Below are 22,743 nucleotides of genomic sequence, written 5' to 3'. Positions count from 1 at the left end.
AAATATTATGGCCAACTCCTCTTTGTTAGAAAATAAAAAAGCAAACTGAAATTAAAAACAAAGTGAAACCTTTTAAATACACGTTCCTTTCTAATGCTTTGATATTTTTGATGATTGAAAAAAAGCTTACTAATTTAAACATGGCTTATTCTCTTATTGTGACAAAGCCTTTTTTGGTGGTTTTCTTTAAGAAGGCAGAGTTGGACTGAGGTCTGAATTGCATATTCAAATAAATATAATGGTTCCATAAATAAATGACATCAGAACTGGAGTTAATCAGAAATATTGATCACAATTTGCTTTTAATTTAAAAAAGCTAAAGTGCAAAAAAGAAGTTGTTTGCCAAGGAAAAACATTAAAAGACATTCCTTTTAGATACCTTCTGAAGTCCAGAATTTTGGTTGTTTTGTGGATTTTCTCATTATATTTTTGCGGTTCTATATTATTGTTATAGTGCAAGTACTTTTGTACAATATGGCAGTTGCAATAATGCATTACAGAATGTGATGTAACAAGTGAAATATTCTAAATTTTATTTTATTGGAAATGTAGAAGTAATTAATGTGCTCCAATCAATAGTAGATTCCCATTATTGTGAAAATAAAGTGTTTGAAATAATTCTTTAGCATTGAATGAACCTACCTAGTTGATAGTTTAGACCAATGTGTTTGAAATCACTGTTGGTGTGGAGCAACAGTGATTATATAGTCAGTTATTGTTGCTGAACTAGTGGATGAGCAGCCATTATTTGGTGACACTAGATTGTTTGTCCTAAGATTACCAGTAGGGAATGATAAGAGGGTGTGATGCCAGTTCCTTTCAACTGTGGTTATAGACTTTCTCATTTGAATAAATTGAGTCTATAACGTAGCATTTGGTCAGTGGTTTGGGCAGTTGGGATACCAAGACTTGTTTTATAAACTTCATCTGCCTGATTTGGAGCAAGGGTCTGAAGCCCAGATATTGCATCTTAGAGACACGCTCGTCCCCTAAGGCAGTGCTCCATCAGTCTTGCCTGCAAGTAATTTGTTTTCTGTTGTAAACAAATATCCCACCTAGTGGAAAAAGGGATAATAAGAAGGAGCTCTGTGGGCCAGCACTTATTGCAGTTGTCTAAGATACTGATGTGTGCTCTAATGAAACCAGAGCATCTTCATCAGAAAAGGCTACCTCTTTTGTTCATTCCAGTCCCAGCTTAAAATAGGAAGATGGGGAAACTGAAGACAGACTCCTCTCACTCTTGCTGATTAAATGTGAGAACTCTAATCAATGATTCATTGAATGTTTCAGTGCCTGCAAACTATGCTGCTTTCTGTAGTCCCATGTTTGGTTTGTGTTTCAGACTGTGGGGTGGGATTCTGCTAGATTGGCTCTGAAAAGTGGTGCAGGTAGAGGTGGACATAGAAACTCAAGGACTTAGCAGCATCTTGTTTCAGTTGGTTTTGTGCGAGTCCATCAGTGGAAGCACAAACATTTAGGGAATGTATTGTCAACTTGTGATGCTTATAAAATAAGATGTCTTCAGAACATTGGGTTCAGGAATCTAAAATGGCTCTAGGGAGTGAAAGTCTCTTGATGGATTTACTTTGGATGATATTTGCGTCAACAGTCTATGGCATGGATCTGAACCGGGCCAAATTCTGATATTTGAAGATGTTAATAGGAAGACATATTAGAACATACATACTAGACTAACAGAATTGTCTATTCCATGACATTGAAGCCATAGATGAATCAAAAGAAACAAAGTGAGATGTCCTGTAGCTAGTGTATTGCAGAAGATAACTCCAGTTTTGCTTCTGTAGAAGGAAATGATTAAACATAATTTTCAGGAGTCAGCATCAGGTGGTCTAGATTAATGGTTTTTCTTTGTCTGGAAGCTTAATTCCTGCTTGTCCCAACAGTTCTTTTGGAATTAAGGTGGGATTTTTATTGGGCTCTGTTGATATTGGTAAGAAAATTTATCTAAAACAGAGAGGATTGGTTAGTATAAGAAGAAATGTACAAATATGACTTCTAAAGCAGTATAAATTCCTGGAACATAAGCAGAACTGCTATTGGCAGTGGGGTTTTGTTGGTTTGATTTTTGGTTTGATTTTTTTGGTTGGGGGGGATTGATTGTTTTGTTTGGGTTTGTTTGTTTGTTTTTTTAATGAGAATAGTACAGCATATTAAAAATCTGTGGTTCAGTCAACCATCCTTGACAAATCAATGCTGTGTATACGGAATGTGTCAATGTCTATCATGGAAGAACGCTGCCTTGAGAAATTCATTGTTTCAAAGAAAGAGGCATTATTTTACTGGTGCATCAGAATTGCCTGGTGGCCTGCAAGAATATAAATCAGAATTCATTGTCTGAATTTCTTACTCGCACATGAAAACATTTAGTGCTTTTCTTAGCATCAGGCTGAACAGACAAACTCAGAGCTGTCATAACCTCTCTAAAGAGGGAACCAGGACTTTTTCCAGCTTTGTACCTTACACTTCTTGAATTACTCCTCGGAAATTACAACATGTTTGATAATGGAGAAAGGAGACAAAAATGACTGGATCATATCACACAATGTAGCACATAACCTGAATACATGAGCTTTCTGCGCAACTGAACTTCCACTGCATTTAATAGGAGTTCTGCGTAAGAAGACCTCTGTCCTTAAAGGGAAACGTGTGCCAGTCATGTAGGAGATGTTTGTAAGATGATTCCACACCCTCTCATCCCAAGGCATTAAGCAATCTTGCACAGTTTCTAGAATACTTGGTATTAGTGCCCCTTTCCCTCTCCCCAGCCCTTCTCCCCCAAAAAGAAAGGAAGTAAATAATTAAAAACATCCTATTTAAAAACATTACCTTGTTACTAGGCTATGTTCTTGTTTAGCTGAAATAGATACCCTTTTTCCCCTTCCCTTTTTGATGAAACTTGTCTACAAAAAAAATCACAAAGAATTTAGCTTAGAGCAGCATTATTATTAATACAGAAAACATCTGGTTCTATGCTATGCTATATTACACTTGTGATCTTTATCTCACTTTTAAGTATTTTTGTGTATTGTTGTTATGGCAATGCATGAAGATTGCAGCTGTGTGAATTTATTTTGGTGAATTGCTGATTCAAGAAAAATGTAAGCATTTTTTTGTTTGGTTTGTAGGTAGGTTTTTTTTTCTACACAGAACTAACTTAATGGAAATTGCTATAGGACCAAGGTAGGGTCTTCACATACCCTGTTTATGTAGAGAATTAATGTTAAATTAAACAAATATAGTGCACAGTGATGCATTAAAATAACAAACTTTTATTAGCACAAGTAAGATTGTTTCATTTACATGAACTTCTGATCAGTCACTGTACAAAGATAGGTAACAATTTTCTAAGGATTTGAGAAGTTTCACAGTATCCTTGTCTTCAATCACATAAGCAGTCATCAACTTGTCTTTTCTTTCCCTTTTTTCTCAGTGAATTACCTCATTGCTGCTCAATAAAATCACTGAACCACTCAGCTGTATCATCACTAGTTGGTCTCGCAAAGAATACAAAGAAAAAGAAAAGACTCAGTGTGCCAGACCCTGTAACTGAATTGACTTCTCAATGAAATCCTTTTTTGCCAAGACTGATTTTTTCTGATGTTACAGAGAAAAGTCTGAACCTTTGGAAACCTTCTTTTTTTATATTCTTAAAATGCATTATTGCACTGATTGTTTGTATTTATTTTAATAATATCCTTATTTATGAACAAATACTCTTCTGCAAAAAACGCATCAATTGTTTAACAACATACACACACACAGTTTAGTACTAAAATTACTGTGTGATTTACTGTTGGGTTTGGGGTTTGTTTTTTTTTAATTAAGGGCCTTCAATAATGAATGTGGTCAATCAGGAAGATTGCCAGATGTCACATAAACTTGCTCACAACTCAAAAATTCCCATCCAAAGTTATGAGTATTGGGAACCAGGCAGTTTGTCAAAGCCCAGTTGCTTTAGGGAGAAGGAAGTGCAATATTTGCACTGTAAATTTGAGGCATGCAGAAGAAACTGAAATCATTCGATATTGAGGTGGAAGTGCAGTAAACAAAGTTAAATCGAATGCTGCAGTTACTCTTCGTATTTGGTAGATGGGGTTATACTTCTCTGTCTAGTTGGAATATTAATGGCTTTTTGTAGGTTGTCATGGACAAAGTCCATCCAATCCTGAATTAGATCAATGAAAATTCGTTGTGGAAAGTTAACAATTGTATGTGATGTACGGTTTTGTTTTGTTGTTTTTTTTTTGTTTGTTTGTTGTTGTTTTTTTTTTTAATCTGCATCTTAGGATGCACATTACTGCTATTGGTCTAACAGCAGCTGACAATAAGTAGTACTGCATAGTATTCTGCCTGTTTGTCTGTTAGCTACAACTATAGGCACCTCTGAAATCCCGGGTTCTTGCACAAAGTTTCACTTAATTTTCTCTCGAGAGAAAAACATGGGTAGTTGAGACTAAAAATGTAAAAAAGGAATGTTTTTGATATACAGATTCAAATATAAAAGGTATGCCGTAGGCCAACCTATGTCATCGCTGTACCGAAACAGTCTTAGTCGTCAGAGAGCCAAAAGTTAATCAGGCAGAGAACAGTTGAAAACCTCATTTGAAGAAATCACATCTGTTTAGGGGAAAAAAACCTGAGGCATATGCTTCAATTTCATTTAAACTGTAATCCATCCAGTGGTTTACATCTGTTAAAAAATATGGAACTTTTCACACCTCTTTAAAGTACAATTAAACTCTATTTATTTTAATACATAATGTGTTCTGAATATGTAATACTTTTTCTGAAATGACTCATAGATGATTGATTTCATAATTCTTTATCATATAACCTTCCAAGTCCTTTGAATTAGTTTGTATATAAACCACAGATGACATTTAAAGAAAAAGGTGTGGAAATTGTGTAAATTGATGCCAGAAACTTCAATGGAACTGTCAATTTATACCACCAAGCCAACAAATTTTGGGAGGGAGGAGTTTTCTTCAGCAGTGAAGTAAAACATTACAGATAAGAAAATCTAGTTCGAGGACTTTAGTCTCAAAAATGTAATTGAAGTTTAGCCTTGCTGTTCTTGGATGTTGCTTATTGAAATAGGTGTTTCCCGAAAAGTCTGTTGTTAACATGGCATAATCCTGGCCATCTGACCATACTGCCTAGAATTTGGAGCACAGTGGTAAGAGTAGTGTCTATGAACTATAGGGGACCACCAGAAATATTTCAGGTAATGATTTGGGGACTTGTGTCTCACTCTCTTGTTTATGAAGAGGAGCCTGGTACTCCACTGTGTGTCTATAATGACTACTTGTATATTTTAAATACTAATTGAACATTCCCTCTTCTGATTTTGAAGTTCTCTGTGACTTTTCCCTGTCTAATGTCGGGATTTAAGGTCTGCCTTTATGCACTTTCTGCTCCGCTCAGATCCTTTAACATCAGGTTTATTTTGTAAACATAAATATATGAAAATTATGTATACATATGAAAATGTATACGTATGAAAATAATGTATACATTATCTGAAAGACATTTTAATTAGATGATCACATACTGTATACCATAAGCCATATGCATCAGTCAGTACATGGGATGGTTGGTGCTCATTTAATAGCAGCTAGTCAGTGTTTTGCTTGTTTACCTTTCAGCTAGAACCTAACCAACTGAAAACTGGGCTTTATGGATACATTAGGTATACAAAACTTGCGTATTTTATGTTAGCAAAAAATATACAGATTATCCGTAAAGAATATCCTGGCTGTAAACCAAGAGAATTCATTTACAGTCTAACTGAGCTACGCTATTCCAGTGTGATCTTGGGCAAAAAATTCTCTGAGAGCCTCAGGTGTCTTCCTGCAAAATGGGAATGGTTTTACAGCAGTAGAAAATCCAGTTATTATTATGTTTCCCAAATAACACAGCAATATGGTGGGCATAAGTATGCACATTATGGTTGATTTCAATGTGATATATTTATCCATTTCACATTTTTGAGGTTTAGTAGAGCGCTTTTATTTTAGCAGTATTTTTTATTGCTAAGTGAACAGATGATGAAAAAAATCATAGGATGAGCATACGCTCAAAAAAATGAATTTTCTCTTCAGTGTGCCCTATGTCAACTTGAGGTATTGGACAGCATCTCTTGATGACAAGCTTTTTATAAATGAACCAGAGAAACAAAGATTGAAAAAATATGCAGCACTGTTTGAAGTGGAAATGATACTGAATATTTTTCAAGGAACCCCGTGTAGCAGGGTGATAATATAGGTAAATAAATATCCTCTCAAATGTGTTTTCCTATTATTATACAAGTAACTGTGTGTGTTTTCATCCTGATTTTTGTGTTGTTCCACTCTTTAGTGATTCTACAGGTGAAGCGCTTTTATTGCTACAAATTTTAATCATGTGTTCATCCAGTCATTCTGTCTTGTTGCAGAGGATCTTGATGATCTAAGAATGGAAGGAGTAACAAGTGTGATGCCTTCTGGGAGCAAATTCAATCAAACTCGAAGTGCTCATATGGCTGAGCCTCAAGCAAAGGTCACATTGAATATCTGCGCAAGATGTGCCAGGTAAAAAGCAAAACAAAACCAGGTCATGCTAACCAATACATTCTTTCCCAAGCTTTTCAGCTATGTATTGTCCTTATGGGCCAGGTGATGACCTCCATGCTAAAGAAAAAATAATTACCTATCTACTGGCTACCCTATGACCTCTGGCGTTTGGGTTGTGCAACTTACGTTTATGCTTGATATGTCGCATCAACAATGAATCAAAGACCATAGTTAGTCTTAGGCCTTACTTCACAGCTTGAAACTATTTTAAGCCTTTCTGTCTCTGAATTTCATTAGTTATTTGAGCTTCTGTGGTTTTTCAGGGGATGAATCAAGGAATTTAAAGGTTCAAATCCAATTTGAAAAGCACCTGTATAAATGGAGATTTAGTTGCACAGGTGCAGTTCAGGATTTCAAATAGTTGCTTCTTAGCACTTTATAATCTCATCCTGTTTCATCTCTGAGAAATAATTTAATCAGGTTGAACCCCTTTTGGTTTTGACAGCTGGAAATAATTCTTGCATTTACAGTATGAAGGCCAAATAAACAGGTTGGTATTCCTGTAGCCAAGTCAACTTGAGAATGCAACACTAACAGAAACCCCTGAAATTTCCTAGATGCATTCTTCTATGTAGACAAAAGCTCATTTGGAGAAAGGATTTAAGCCTGTTTAAATGACAAAACTAGCCTTCTCACCCTTCTGTTAATGGTTCAGATTAGCAAGAACAATACAGAGGCATGCCAATTTTATCTGCCTGCCTTTGCCAATGGCTGCTCTATTGTGTGGTTTGAGAGGGGATTAGCCGCTTGTAAATAAAAAGCAACCTGTGGTGAAATTAAGTCAAAAGTTTGGCCATATGCCACCCTACGTTTCTACTTTTTTCCCATTTTGCTTGTAAATTACTACTTTTAAAAGGCACTTATGTAGGAAGAGGGGCTTCAAAACATTTTCTGATGCTCTGGGAGCATAACTACAGCACACCGAGTCATCCATGCAATAGCATCTCCTTAGCAGGGCTGTGGAGCCTCAGGGAACTTCAGCTCACAGTACTACTGTCAGAGCAGCAGTGACCGGATGGCCTTGTAATTCTAGAGAGTTTTGCTGTCAGCAGTGTGGCCTTATGCTTTAAGAAAAGAGCAAACATGCTAGTCATGGGATTCTTCCCAATTCACGAGAAACAAATTGCTTATGTTGTAAAATGTTTCCAAACAACTAGCTACATGAAAGTGTGTCACCTTTTTTTCAACTGACATCGGTTGTCCATGGATTAACAAGTAGAAAGGTAAGGAAAATAGAAATGTTAAGTTTCCTACATGGTCTTTTTGAACTTATATAAAATCTTGTATGGATTACTATGAAGGTTAATTAAATTTTAAATTCCCTAAAGTAGCCACTAACAGCAGGTGCCAAGATACTATATATTCTCTCAGTCCTTCACACCAGGGAACAAATGGCTCAGATCTTGAGCCAAACCTAGCAACCTTGGCTATTGCTATTGTCTTTTAACTGGCTGTACTCTATGACTCTGCAGTCTAAAATATGAGTTGTGAGAGAAAGACCTCATAAAATCCTCTTTTGTCACTTCACTTATCAGAGAATGCAAAGCAGTGCTTTGTTTTGTCTATACACCTTCATTTCATTTGCTACCCTGTTTAATGAAGTTGGTGATGAACTGGACGATACCTACTTGACTGTGGTTCTTTTCACTCACTGCACTTTAGCAGTTTCTTTGAACTTTGGAGGAATTAAATATATACCATCTCATCATTAGCAAGGGAAATCAAAAGAGAGAACTGGGTATTGCTGTTGTATTCAGTTGTGAGGAAACTAGTATTTATTCTTCAAGATGATGAAGTCTCTCTATTCTTTTGGAGCACTCCTTTTACTGAGTCTGAGGACACCTTTCCTCTCTTACTTCAAGATGGAGTTGTTAGTGCAGTTGGCTCTCTTTTTTGATACCTCCACGGTGGATTTGTCCATCCCTTCTCCACAGCAGCTGAAGTAGTGGGTAGAGAGAGTTGCATGAAGCAAGTGGCTTCAAGAACATGAAGATAGTTTTTTTCTCTATTTGGTTCCAAGAGCAATTAAATTTGCTGTTACTCAGTGTTATAGCCACCGAAAATACCATGCTATAAAACCACAGCCTGAGTATTTGGGTCATCTCTGTGAAAGTTTCTCAGTGTTGGCATTTATCTCCATTGTTATGACAAAACCTAGTATTTATTTTAAGGTCATAGTACAGAATCTATTAGTACATTTATTTGTTTCAGAAATGATACTTTTATTTTTTTCATATTCTCTAAGTAGCCTCGTGTGCTGCTGTACTGTTTATATGTAAATACTATGGGATTTGATTGTAGGCATATTTGAATACAATACAAAATACAAGAAGTGAGTTCAAGTTGTCGTTATGCATAGTTTTGGTTACAATTGAACAGTGTCTTTCCTCTTAATTTTACCCATTTTTTGATTGTATAAAGTGACTTGAAATGACTGGACCTATTAATGGTAGTTGATGTTCTGTAGATAATAGGACTTGCCAAATCAGTTTACCAAATCAGGTTTGCTGAAGGTATTTTGGCTGTCTGTAGGAGGAATGTGACTTTTTACTTGAAATTTGAATGGCGAAGTTCCAAATGTTAGGCAGCATGCTTCTTGGCTCAGACAAAAAGTTTAATTTTACTTTTGCATTTGCTTAATCTAGTTCTTTCACCTGGCTGTATTTTTTTAAAAAAACGCTCTGCTCTGGTTACTGTCCAGTCAATTTACCTTCTATGATACCTCCTCCAGAAGGTTCCTCACTTTCGTGGACATGTTGGGGCTCTTTGAGAGGGATTTATTTAAACGATTGAAGGAGTTCCTCAATACTAACTTTAACTTAATTTGGCTTAATTTTTTGTATCTCACTTGGAAAGGAAAAATAGTCTTAATTGAAGCTCCACCCTACTTCTTCATTAAAATCGTGTGTAAATTTTAGACCTTCCTGCTATTAGGATTACATTTTCTTGCCCTAGTTCATTAGAGCTCCCTCAGTATTTGAGAATTAGAGAGAGCAGGTCTATGGCTATGTGTAAGTTACTGTAGCCTGAAAGGAGTGCTGGTTTAATTCTCTATGCCCACTGAGAACACCTGCAGTAGGGTACAGTGCAGCAATATGTCTTATCTCTTCTGTGGCTTCCGTACCTTCCTACAAACGGGCTAAACATGGGAGTACAGTGACTTGTGAGAAGAATGGACTGAACCAACTGTTTCCCCTGTGCTGAGCTATTTGTCATCAAACTTCATTTAGCTCCAGTTTATCTTCGTCCCTTTGTACCGCTCAAATATATGAGAAAATCAGGACCCAAATTCTAGAATGTAATAATAAAGGGACAATACTAGCAGCTTCTGGTTCTCTCTCTCTGTCAGTATAGCCTTATTCCTTTGTAACTAACTGGCATTTAGTTTAAGCTAGTATTAAATGTCCTGTGTAGCCGGTTTTCTCTGGCTGTCACTAGGCTGTTACTCTGCACAGTAATAGTTCTTCCCTGTGAAATCCCCTATTCTGTTTCTGATGCAGTGTTTAACATAGTGTCTGAGGAAGATCTTAAAAAAGAATGCCAAATGAGAGTGACTACAGTTAGAGATAAAAATCTATATTTTACAAGACAAATTAAATCCAGTTTATATTGTGGGCGAAACCTGCAATGCTGTTGAGGTGCTGCATTTTGCAAAACATTCTCCCTTTACTTAAGTCTCTCACACAAAAGTAAGAGCTTTTTCATGAATCGTAAGAAATGAGACTGAGAATGGACATAATTTGAACTAGAGTAAAACCCACAAACTTTTTTTTTTTAGAAACTGGTATCTAACCTTCAGCGCTGATAATTTCACCGATCATCTTCAAATAATAGATAGAGTTATCACAGCCCAGGTCAGTAATTTTAATAGAAGGTAAAGTTCTCCACCCTGACATCTAGGAGGTAGAGATGAGGGATTCTTTCAAACTATCACACCAGGTCGGTTTTACAGCTTATATTAAAAAAAAAAATTAAAAAAGCCCCCAAAATACCCCCAAAGCCAACGAAACACACACACAAAAAAAACCCAAACCACAAAGACAAGAGAGAGAAAGAGAAATAAAAGGAGGGGTTAATTCTCCTGGAGTATAAATTGGTTTGTAGACTGGAATATAGCTGTAAGAAACAGAGAGCTTACTGTTTTCTGTATAGATGTTTCACACACGATGAGCGAAATGCAGATGGATAACAGCTTTAAGAGGTTTTTCAAATGGGAAAGTAGCTACAGAACAATGTTATTCCCATAGCTGCTCTTGGACTACAGTGCAAGTTAAGCAGCATATTAAGTCATCTAAATAAAGGGGTGACATCATTCACAAGGTGGAACAAAACAAGGTTTATAGGTTCAGAAAAAAGGCTACAAAAAACCTGTATTTGGAAGGCTTGCTTTTTGCTATTTAGTCCAGAAAGTTAGCAAAGACACTTTTAGTACAACTGTTCTGGATTTAGAAAATAGAAATTCCTTCTTCATCTAAGGGCACGACTAGTGTGACTGACTTGGAGAATAGACTGACTCATTCTGTAACATGATTTTGTGAATCCTTTCTCACGTACAGGCAAAAAAATGAATTTCAGGTTTGGCCGATGAATCACAAGACACCCTCACACATAAGCAAAACTCATATGGGTTAAATTAAGATCTAAATGACAATTTGTAAAAGCCAAACAGCACTTCCATATTTTCTCATGTATTGTGAGTTACCCATTGAGTGTTTTGCAAGAATTTAATCAGGCGTAAGGTCTCAGATAATATTAATGTACTATTGAATGAATTTTAGGGCTTTTTCTTTTTTCTTTTTTCTTTTTCTCTTTCTTTTTTTTTTTTTTTTTTTTTGTAAGGACCACCCATTAGCCTTGTATGCCCACTGCCATGCTCAAAAGTTAAATCTTGTTCTTGTGGAGTCTTGCCAATGCATTCCTGGAAGTAAGAAGCTTTTTGTTTTTAATAGCGCAAGGGCTGCATTCATTCTTCTTAACATCAATAGAATACAAAAAAGGGGTTGCATGTGATTAAAAAAGAAATGGGATTATAGAAAACATACTGTGCCACAAGCTTGAAGGCTTCTGAACAAGAATGTTGGGAAGGAGCACTAGTCGCATACAAATGTAGGTTTGAGATGCAATATTTTAGTTAATATTTCAAGATTAGCTAGAGCAAAAGCATGATGTCCTAAGGCCTTTTAACATATTAGAGGAATCAAATATATAGGTATAAATAAACAAAGTACATCTGTACATTAAAAAAGTTTTCTAACCGTCACCATTTGGATGTGGAGTACAGTTCAAGTGTAGTAACTTGTGTGCTTGAGCTGCTAATGTAGAATAAATTAGATACTCTGTGCATGCTAGCATTTACAGATGCTCTCTGAAAACTTAGTTTGGAAAAAATACTCAAAAATTCTCGAGTTGGTTTGCCTTAGCTGTAAAATTTTCATTGTGCCCTGCTCATCATCTGTATCTCTGACTCCTTTAAGATGTCTTGTCCTCCAAACAGTCTTCAAGTTAGCTTGCTTATTTACCAAGGCCAGTTAACTTTTCTTTAACCATCTGGATTTTTGCAGTATTTTAGTAAGTTTGTTTTCCTGTGGTGTGGTCTCCACCACTTCCATGCGTGCTTGGGACAAAGTCATATAAACTACATAGTAGTCTACGAGTAGTAGTATGTGAAATTTAAAAATCACGTGTAAGTTGTCTGAAACACACCACTGGACTTTAAGCAGATCATGACATAGAGCCATGAGGACCATGAACGTGTGGGGGAGGAGACAAGAGAATTGAAGGAACCAGCTATAATTTGCCAGAAATTGGAGAATAATTGCAGAATAATGGTGGAAAGAATAGAACTGTTGTCTGAATTCGCTATGATCTATCTCTCTAGAAAAGAACAGGAGTAAATTGTTTGGTCAGGGAATTCTCTGGTGTTAATCTAGCTTCAACCATTTTAGATTCTTACAGAGTAAGAGTTTGTATGGAGATGCTTTATCTGAGTATCACAAAGCTATAACAATACTAATGAGACTTGAGGTTATTAAGAAGCATTTGGTGGAAAATTTGATAATGAGCTGTGCAGAAAATAGCATCTGAAACTTGACAAGTGTATCTCATTTAACTATCAAAATCAGAAAAGCTGATGACTGTAAATAGAGAAAAAAACTGCTGTTAAGCCATGTCACTCTATGTGCTGTCCACAGACAACACTACTGAAACTTCAGACAACAAAGAGGGAAATAAATGAAATTAATTACCCCTGTGAGGAAGACCATAAATACTGACAGACTACTTTTAAAAAGCAGTTAGAGATGATGGGCTCCTGGAAGATTTCCTCAAGTGAAGGAAGGAAGCCTGCTGATCTTCCCCAACTTCAGCTGTTCTCTAGATCCCTTTCTTATTGTTTGTGGGTAGTCTGCTCTCATTTTCATTGCGTTCCCTACGCTGACTTGTCTTTTGAAATGGGATGGGTTCTCCTACCTTGTTCAGGCATGTAATCCCAGACTAACTTCACAGCTGGGGACGGGAAGGTGTCAGGGAAAGGGTGCTGCACCATGCAACATTGGGACAGGGTCTGATCAGGTAGGGCGAAGAAGAGGGGCAACTTCTGACATCCCATAAAGATGCCGTAGATTCTGGAAGAAAGGAGGATGCAGAGTTTGCTGCTGGTTTGGTTTTTAACAGGTGGTCTAGGTTTGTATTCTGCCAAATTAGACCAAGCCATCATTGTAGATGCTTCTGCTCTGTTTTCACTGGACTGGTGTTCAAGTATGAGTGTGAAGTCTTCTTTCCCAGGCTAAACTGTTTTGGTGTGAGTCACTCTAAAGGGAGAAGTACCTTAAAAATGCATGCAAGACTAAAAGACATTAAAACTTCATGGACTGTTTTCCCCTTATGCTGAGCATATGTAACAGTGTGGTGTCTGGGTGAGATGATAAAAGGCTATGCCTATATTAAAATTTGGCAGGGATGTTTCTGCTTGTGCAACAGTTCCTTAGCTGCTACATGAATTGTCAAAACTATTCAGTGACAGCATCTGCAGGTGCTAATTTAAAGGCATTTCAGGTATTTATGGGTGGCTCAGGTATGTTTACATGAACTATAATCATTCCTTTAACTGCAGTGTTCATATAAACCAAGAGGTGACGGAATTTGATAGACAAGAACCTGATCACTGAGAGTATAAAATTATCTATTCCTAACAGTGTGAGGAGTAAAGCACTGTGCATGTGACTTCAAAGGATGTCTTTAAATCCTTACTTTTCTTTATAGACTTTAACTACCTTCCTAATTTAATATTTTGTGGGGAGTAACCTACAAATGGCGGATCCTGGAATGCATATGACTAGAAATTGGGATTTGAGGAGGATAAATTTTAATTTATGATATCAAAATCATGATATAACATGAACATAACATTTGGAAAACCTAACATTACATTTCGTCTTTAGACCTGATCCATAGTTTTCATTCCTGTTTTTCCTAGCTTTCTTTGCTACTCCCCAAAGGTCTGTGTAAATAAATGCATAGTGAGTATTCTGTCAGAGCAGAAGGTGCAGAGCATCCAGATGACTTGCATCTAAATCTTTTATTATGTTCCACACTAAGTTCTATTTGTTTAGGTAATGTGATTTTAGGTAAATTTGTCCTTTTATACACTTAAATGGGTTTTGATTTGTCTAGAGTGCAGCCTTTTACACAGAAGTGTACCAAAGAACCCAGTAGGATTTGAATTTAGCAGGTTCCACAGGATGGCATCCAGGCGGGTTTTGAATGTCTCCAGAGTGGGAGACTCCACAACCTCTCTGGGCAGCCTGTGCCAGTGCTCTTCTACCCTCGAAGTAAAGAAGTCACTCCTCATGTTAAGATGGAGCTTCCTATGTTCATGTTTGTGCCCATTACCTCTTGTCCTATCACTGGGCACCACTGAAAAAAGACTGTTCCCATCCCCCGGCACCCTCCCTTTAAGTATTTATAAGCATTGATAAGATCCCCGCTCAGTCTTCTCTTTTCCAGACTAAAAAGACCCAAGTGCCTCAACTTTTCTTTATAAGAAAGATGTTCCAGCCCCCCTAATCATCTTCATAGCCCTTTGCAGTACCCTCTCCAGCAGTTCCCTGTCTTTCTTGAACTGGAGAGCCCAGAACTGGACACAGCACTCCAGATGCGGCCTCACCAGGGCAGAGTAGAGGGGGAGGATAACCTCCCTCAGCCTGCTGGCCATATTCTTCTTGATGCACCCCAGGATGCCATTGGCCTTCTTGGCTACAAGGGAAACATATACCGCTGAAACATGTAACCTTTTAAAGGAAACAGCTAATTTCTGTCTAATCATGCGGCAGAAAGGTAGGAAAGAGGATGATATAGTGTCATACAATTTATATTTCTAATTAAACAGTAATATATGGATGTGTCAGAAAGAATAACCTTTCAAATCCTCCATATAATCCTTGGTTTGGCTCTGTACACTGTGACGTAATAGCAGGGAATGGATACAGGTATACGTGTGGTTTGGTACGTGTATTTGCATAAAGAATAGGTTTTGTATGTCTGCCCAGTAGTGGTAAGGCCAGCTCAGTGACTCAGTTTCTGGCAGAAACTTCTGGTTTGTTAATATTCCTGAAATTTGGCAACAAATGACTTCAAAGTACCAAGGGAAAAAAAAATGTTTCCAAACCAAAGTCGTTGGTACAGAAATAATTTTGGGGGATAAATTCTCTGATTGGAGTCCATGCACAGAATGTTAGGAAGTTTATGTTTTCAAATGTCACCAAACCTTTTGATTATATATTTTTTTTCTTTCCCATCTTGCATTTCATATTAGCTTTCTGTCTGTGTACTATTTCTAAGTAGCTATTCTTACAGAGGAGAAAGTACTAAACATTCCAGATGATTCTTGTCGCTATTTTTCAGTCTTTTTTTCCATTATTTTCTTTTTTGCAACCTTAGTTTTATTTGACTTCTTGTTTCAAAGAGCTGAAGTTTCCTCATGTATGTTTGTGCTAACTTCACAGACTTTGTCCTAAACGAAGTCTTTTATTTGCATCTTTTTCCCTTTTACGAGTGGCAAACAGCAAATGAAACTCTGTATAATAGTGCTTTATAACTTTTAAAAATCTCCTTTCTCTTTGGAAAATCATGAAGAAAAAACGTATTTTTCCTTTTGCTACTTGGAACTTCGTATAAGGTAGAAAACCAAAAAGAATTACAAGAAAAGAAAAAGTTGTGGCAAAAAAGAATTAGTCAAAAAATTTTCATTTAGCTTTTTGGCTGAGTTGAATGTGGGCAGTGATTAATTTGCCCAGCTTTGATGCATAAATAACCACAATAGTGTCTTCATTTTCTTCGCTTGATTTCGTAAGTGTTAAATACAGCTAAAATAAACCACTTTTCTTTTCTCTTCTGGAGTGATGTACCCCTTTGGTATTTTACTTGTTCTTTCAAAAAAATAGGAAAACACTAAAGAAAAACATAATTCAGAAAATGTTTTTACTGATTCTAGTGGTTATCAGCAACAAAGAACATAAATTAATTTTTAATAGTTAATAAGTTGATTTGCTAAATTGTCAGAGTAACACACTGGCTTGCCTTTTCTTTCACTCACTCATGTTTCTTTTGAACATCTTACTATATGCAAAATAGAGAATATCTGTGTGATTTCAAATGATTTTTTTGAGTTCATGGATCTAAGTTTGACCTCTAAAATGCACGATATAAGATCATTTTTAATCCCAAACCTTAATTAGTTTTATGGAAAACTCCCAATGAATGTGTGTTTTAAAGAATGGCCAAGGTCTCTCGATTTTCAAAATCTTAACCGTGTCTTGGGAAGGGAACAATATAAGACAGGAGATTTATATCAAGTGCTCAGACAGAAATCCCAGAAGGATCAGACTTCTTTCCTCCCTCTTTTACCAGAATTTCTCACTGGATAAATCCTCCGAGCAATAATTTCAGGCCTATCAGAAGTTCCACAAAATACTGTGATAATAAAAACATCGTCTCTTATCAAAAATTATTTAAGCTGTAAAGAAACCAATATTTCCAGATGAAGTATATATCTCTTTTAAAGGAACAGTGGGTGTCTGTGTCTTTGCATTACGCAGTATTTTCAGAGACAAAGCATTTCCCTCTGTGTGTGATTTAACAGCTATTTTATTTCCTTAAAGGCTGTATGTGTGGGGTAGACTTGTTTTTGACATAAATAACTGTCAATCAGCATAAGAGAAATGGAAGAACTCTGTTTGAAGGAAGATAAGTGTTTGCATGTTAGTGAAAATAGACTTATACTTGAAATGTATACACTAGGTACATAGAATTTGCATGCGAATTGCATCTTATACATATGTACTAAACTATTGTTCTCATGATAAGACTGGTTTTGGAAATGTGGCACTTAGTGCAGCAAGTTCATCTGGAGATAGTCCTACTGGAACTTTACTGACAGGGAATTATTATCTAGTTTTGGTTATGAAGGAACAATACCGTATAAGATGCTGTGAATTATTCATGTGTCACTAGAACATCTTTTCTAAGAACTATTGCTCAACAGTAGCTGTATTTTTTATCTCAGGCTCATTGTGAAAAGGTAGACTGGTATGAGGAGGTTGGTACACTTGTAAACATATAAAAATGCTGTTGAGAAATTCTAAGAAGAATAGACTTAGAGGATTTTTTAGTTCTTTTGAATGTACCCGTCTTGATTTGTAATTATGAAAGCAGTAGGAGCATATTTGAAAATGAAATTAATATTACTTTGTCTAGTCCTGAAAATGACTGTACTGTCTCTCAACTTAATAGAGGGTAACATCCGTTTCATTCTGTCCTTCATTTGTAGATCTTGTCAAGGCATCGCTTTCTCTTTTCCACTACAAAACACATTTAACCCCCTCAATAATTTAAAAAGACAAGTGCTCTCCCAAGCCTTTCCCCCTTCTTTTCCCTTGCTCTCTTTGATGTGTGCTTTGCAAGCTAATTCTTTATTGCAATGTTTATAGATTCTTTCCGTTTCATGGTACCCTGTGATGTATATCGGCAATAGCAGTTGCTTCTGGATGCAAACGATGTAGCGAGGAAGCCAGGAGATCATGAGCTCAGGGAAGCTTGTCGGTCATAATTTGAGGCTCTGGATAACAGTTTAATATAGCCCTTAAAGACACACATGCGCACACACACACACAAAACTCTTTCACAAGTCCTAGAAGAAATGGTTCACAGGGGAAGAAAGAGTGTTAAGTCTGAAAAGACTGACAAAGACTGTAATTTTTCTCCTGTGAGATAATGGTTTGAAGCCAGCAGCAGATAAAAGATTGCCATAAGAATGGCTTAATTCCCCATCTTGTAAAAGGATTAGATAATTCAGTCTCTTTATGGATTCCTTACTCTGGGAAATACATTTCCACTTTTGGTTCTCCTCAGAAATAGCTGCAGAGTGTACTTATTTAAATGCACAAAGACCTGCATTCAGACATTTTGAAAAGGCAAACAGCACACAGAAAAGATTATTTTGCAGGCGGTGTCAATGTGTAAGTTTTGCTCAGCAAGTGGATACTCTAGTTTTACCAGCTGAAAACATTATGGCTGTGAATTACGTATTGGTGACATGGAAACTTTCCACAAAAATGTTCAAAAGTGACTGGAAAATAATGCTTGTAGTTTGCAGAAAGGGAATGGACTTCAACCAAAATCCATTTTTAACTACGTTTTTTATAATTTTTCAAATCTTTTGCTGTGTTTTAGTGTGCAATCACTGAGAAATAGTGTCCTTAAGAAAGTGAGTGCAAAAGTAAGAAACAGACTGTGATCCAAATAGCATCAGTGAAAATGGATTTATTTTAGGTTAACTGTACCTTAGATCAGGGTGAAACTCAAAGAAAAAAAAATGCTGTATTTCTCACATAAATAGAATTGATGGTAGTAATAACATACTCCTGCCTGACAGCTTTGCACCACTTCTTTCAAATGGATTTTTCCTCTCTGTTGGGGAGCATGCTGAATATGTCACTAAGTTTATATCTCTACATTTTATTCAGGAATTTTGTTAAATATCTGTAGTTATTCATGTAGTCTTATAGTTTAATTTTGGAAATGTCTGCCTTCCTAGATAATCCAATAGTCCTCATGCTTCATTTCTCTTCAATGCAGATGCTTCCTGCATTTTAGTTTATGGTGACAACAGAAGCTATGACACTGATTTTTTTAATATAACAAAGTGACATGCTGCAGAGCTTTCCCATTATTACTCAGACCTGAGAAGTGCCAGCCGCTCTCATTACTCACCGAGTTCAAAATCCGCTGTTTTTTGCCCTCCTAGATCTAAGTCATTTTTCTTCTGTAGTTTATTGATCTGAAATTTGTATAAACTTCTTTTAAAATCTAATCTTCATTAGGAAGCTAGAATATGTAGCTAAAGCAGATGTAGACTTTTACTAACAAAAGAATGCTTTTGCCTGTATATTGTTTAATAATATTTATTTAATATAATTTTACTATTATATTAACTGGCATAGTGTATTCTGAAAAACGGACATCTTTTTGTCTCTGTACCTGTGAATACACTAAGAATTTTGCTGGCACAGTTTCAACATTTTTATTTTCATAAAAGACATTTGTAGAATAAATGGAATAGGTCAGAATTCCCTGGCTTTATATTTAGGTGCTGGAGAAGTTTGGATTTTACACCAGTATAAAGGAGTGCAGAACTTGTGGAGACAGTAAGTCAAGGTACATGAGATCAGAATTTGGATCAGTATGTTGGAGAACAAAGAATGAAATGAACTCACCATAATATAGGCAAGTCAGGACAAACGATTATAGAGCTTGGAGTCCTGTTACTGGTGTGGTGTTGAGGTTGCTAGGGAAAGGTGAAAGAAAACATTCAATTTAACCTAAAAGCATGTGGGGGCTTTTAGGACTTTCGTCTGATCTCTGTTGCTATAACTTCCCTGGAGTTATGTATTTGTTCTAGGGAAATTATAATTCAGTATTACAGCATTATCAGAGAGAGATGTTAGATGTAGATGTAATGTCCTAAATTAAAAAAAGGAAGCAGATTATTTGAAACGAAAAAAGAAAAAAAAGGAAGTCCAATAAGTCCAATTTATGCTTCACCTCATCTCTGACTGAAATTCCCTTTGGTTGCCAAAGGAACATCATCATGTTATATTTTTAATGTTTCTTTTATTAAGAATTTCATGATATTCATTAATCTTACAAAATGCATATTACAGGTTTTGATCCAAATTAATAACTATTTCATAAAGTAACTGTCAATCACTCAAGTATCTGTTAGGATCTTTTCAAGAGTTAACCTACTTTGAAATAATTTAAGCAAAATCAGTGATTCAACAAGCCAAAATCTCCTTAATTAAGATTATAATACAAACATGACACTACCTCTTCTTTTCACAGTCAAGAACTTTTCTTTGTGGTTGTAGCCTTGAAAATGTACGCTGATCTTCGGTGAACGTGAAAACAGCCTTACCGCTCTTTTTGCTGAAAGATTTAAGGATCCTTTGCGGAACTTTCCCCTGCTCCTCACCATGTCTATCTAAAAGAAGTCAGCTGAGTCTTCAGCAAAGCAGATCAGGAATTTTCCAATGAAATGAGTGTTCTTTAGGAAATGATGAGTCACAGAAAGCAAAACATTTTACAGGAATTATCGAGATTCAAGAAAATTTAGCTGACACGGGGCAGAACTGAGAGAATGACTGGAGATGCAATTCTCAGACATGTAATTTCCCCCTTCCTCCTCGGGGAGTGCCCTTTGCTGTCTTGGAGTCCCTGGAGGATTTTTCCTTTATTACTAAAAATCCAGTGGAAGCATTTGTGTTGTCTTGAAATAACAGGTTTTCGGGATTTCTTCTCCAGTGGAATTTCAAAGTTTCTGTTGTTCACCGCTGGGGAACATCAGAATTTGAGCAAATTTGTACAGGTCTAGTTTGCTATGTTTAAAAAGAAAAGGAAATCCCATAGTCATTTACCACAATTTGAAGGCCAGCTACATACACAGGAATTATGTAACTCTGGCCTGTAGCTGTTTATTTGGGGATTAAAGGACAGTTTGTCCAAAAATGATAACCCTTTTTTGTCTGGGTCTTTTTGGTTCATTTTTGGAAGGAATTGGAATTTTGAATGGCAATTTGGTTATTTAAGTGAGATGTTTCTGGTAGACTATGTCAGAATAGTATTAATCTGAATATAATTGAAATTGCTCTGTCTGTGAGGGAACAGTCACCCTCCTCTGAAGGTGAATCTCCTCTCCTGTTTAGTATTTGATTTGACACAAAATTTCCTAAAGTTACAACCTCTGCTGTACACTAGCAAAGAGCAATTTATAATGCACATATTTTGAATTAGTAGTCTACGCAAAGAACAAGTACTAAAGAGCATATATCTCAACATTAGGTATCAGAAACATTTCCATTTCTTTGTTTTCAGGAGACTTTATTCCTTCTCATTAGGCTGTGATGCTAGAAAGTACCTGTGCTTGTGGTGAACTGATTTTAATTATTTTTATGAATCTGATGTAGTCCTTGGAAGTAATGTTTTTTTCTTCTAATCCATTAATGTTGTGAGAATGATGTTCACAAGTGAACATTTTTTTATATATTCTGCTATAACATAGAGTTTACTTGCATTTCATTTACTGATAATTTTAAGAATATCATAGGACAACAGTGTTGACACAGAAGAGAATCATAGTGTATGTCTACATTCAGTGCGCTGAAGGAGTTCTTAGGTAGGAATTTGTCCTGCATCTGTACTTGCAGTCATGTACACGCTCAAGTATAGACATACCTATAGTTTCCCTCAAAGCAGGACTTTCTTTTACCTCTTAAAAATCCATTTTGCTCAAGCCTAAATGTTTCCACAAATTTCAAATCTGAAAATGCATGCCAACTTTAAATCGTGGAAAAAATACCTAAATCAACTGTTCCCTGTTATTTTTTCCCCAAGATATAGTTTAATTCCAGTGCCCTATTGTCTAGAAACTATGCCGCTGCATGACAGCTACTGCATTTTTTTAGGGGTGGTGCAAGTGGAGAAATCACAGCTCCTCTAGCATTACTCTCTCCTTCCATTCCCACTATACCCACACTTTATTAGGTACCCATTGTAATTAGTCATTTTAGGATGCTGTTAGATGGATTTTGGATTCATATAAGGAATAGTTTTGTGGGATAATCTTGTCACTTTCTTTTCAGCTTCTAAGTGAGGTCATAAATCTAACATCTTTCTAAAGCAACAATTGCCATAATGTCAAGAAGCTGTCCTCTTAATAGCTCATGTAAATTGGGTATTGATGGGTGTCAGAGAGATTTGAAAACAAGACCACTAATTCCGTCACACAAAAAGAATGGGGAAGTGTAATGACATGCCATATAGCTGATTGCAGTAAAGAAGAGCAATAAACTCAACTGGGCCTTGGATACTGTCAACATATGTTTTCTTGTCAAATAAGTCAAGTTTTGGGAATGACTAACTTTCAGAGAGTAGTGACAAGTTTCACCACGCAGTCTGCTAAAGTAATATGAGTTTGATTAGAAGAAAAGGTCACTAGGAAATATGTCCTAGTGAACTGTGTTTGAAAAAGTAGATGTCATTTCAAATATTTGCATATTGCAGAGAACAGACCTTCCTTATGTAAGGAATCCTTTCTTGTGTCTACTTCTATATTTTATCTATATTAGATAAAATTACATAGATAGCTCCAACTGTAATATTTTTGGCATAATTAAGTAGCACGTAGTATAGTATCAAAAGGACTTACTGTTAAATTCCAGAAACTGAAAGGGAAATGTCCAGAAGGCCAACCGTATCCTGGCCTGCATCAAAAGAACTGTGGCCAGCAGGTCAAGGGAGATGATTCTGCCCCTCTACTTCACTCTGGTGAGACCCCACCTGGAGTACTGCATCCAGCTCTGGAGTCTTCAACATAAGAAAGACATGGACCTGCTGGAGCATGTCCAGAGGAGGGCCACGAGGATGATCCGAGGGCTGGAGCACCTCTCCTATGAGGAGAGGCTGAGAGAGTTGGGGCTGTTCAGCCTGGAGAAGAGAAGGCTCCAGGGAGATCTTATTGCGGCCTTCCAGTACCTAAAGAGGGCCTACAGGAGAGCTG

General features: G+C 36.5%; 1 protein-coding gene across 1 annotated transcript in view; it reads left to right on the top strand.

Moving 5' to 3' along the window:
- The window catches only part of LOC104287500 (chromosome unknown open reading frame, human C8orf34), a 138,272-nt gene that overhangs the window by 72,928 nt on the left and 42,601 nt on the right, over positions 1-22,743 (top strand). Inside the window, exon 7 of the mRNA XM_009886216.1 lies at positions 6,455-6,590. Within this exon, the coding sequence (XP_009884518.1) occupies positions 6,455-6,590 (136 nt within the window). The remainder of the gene's footprint in view (positions 1-6,454; positions 6,591-22,743) is intronic.

This window comes from Charadrius vociferus, unplaced genomic scaffold, assembly GCF_000708025.1.
Source record: "Charadrius vociferus isolate BGI_N301 unplaced genomic scaffold, ASM70802v2 scaffold885, whole genome shotgun sequence".
Classification (NCBI taxonomy): domain Eukaryota; kingdom Metazoa; phylum Chordata; class Aves; order Charadriiformes; family Charadriidae; genus Charadrius; species Charadrius vociferus.
Note: the sequence above shows the minus strand (reverse complement) of the source record. Positions and strands in the feature narration are given on the sequence as shown.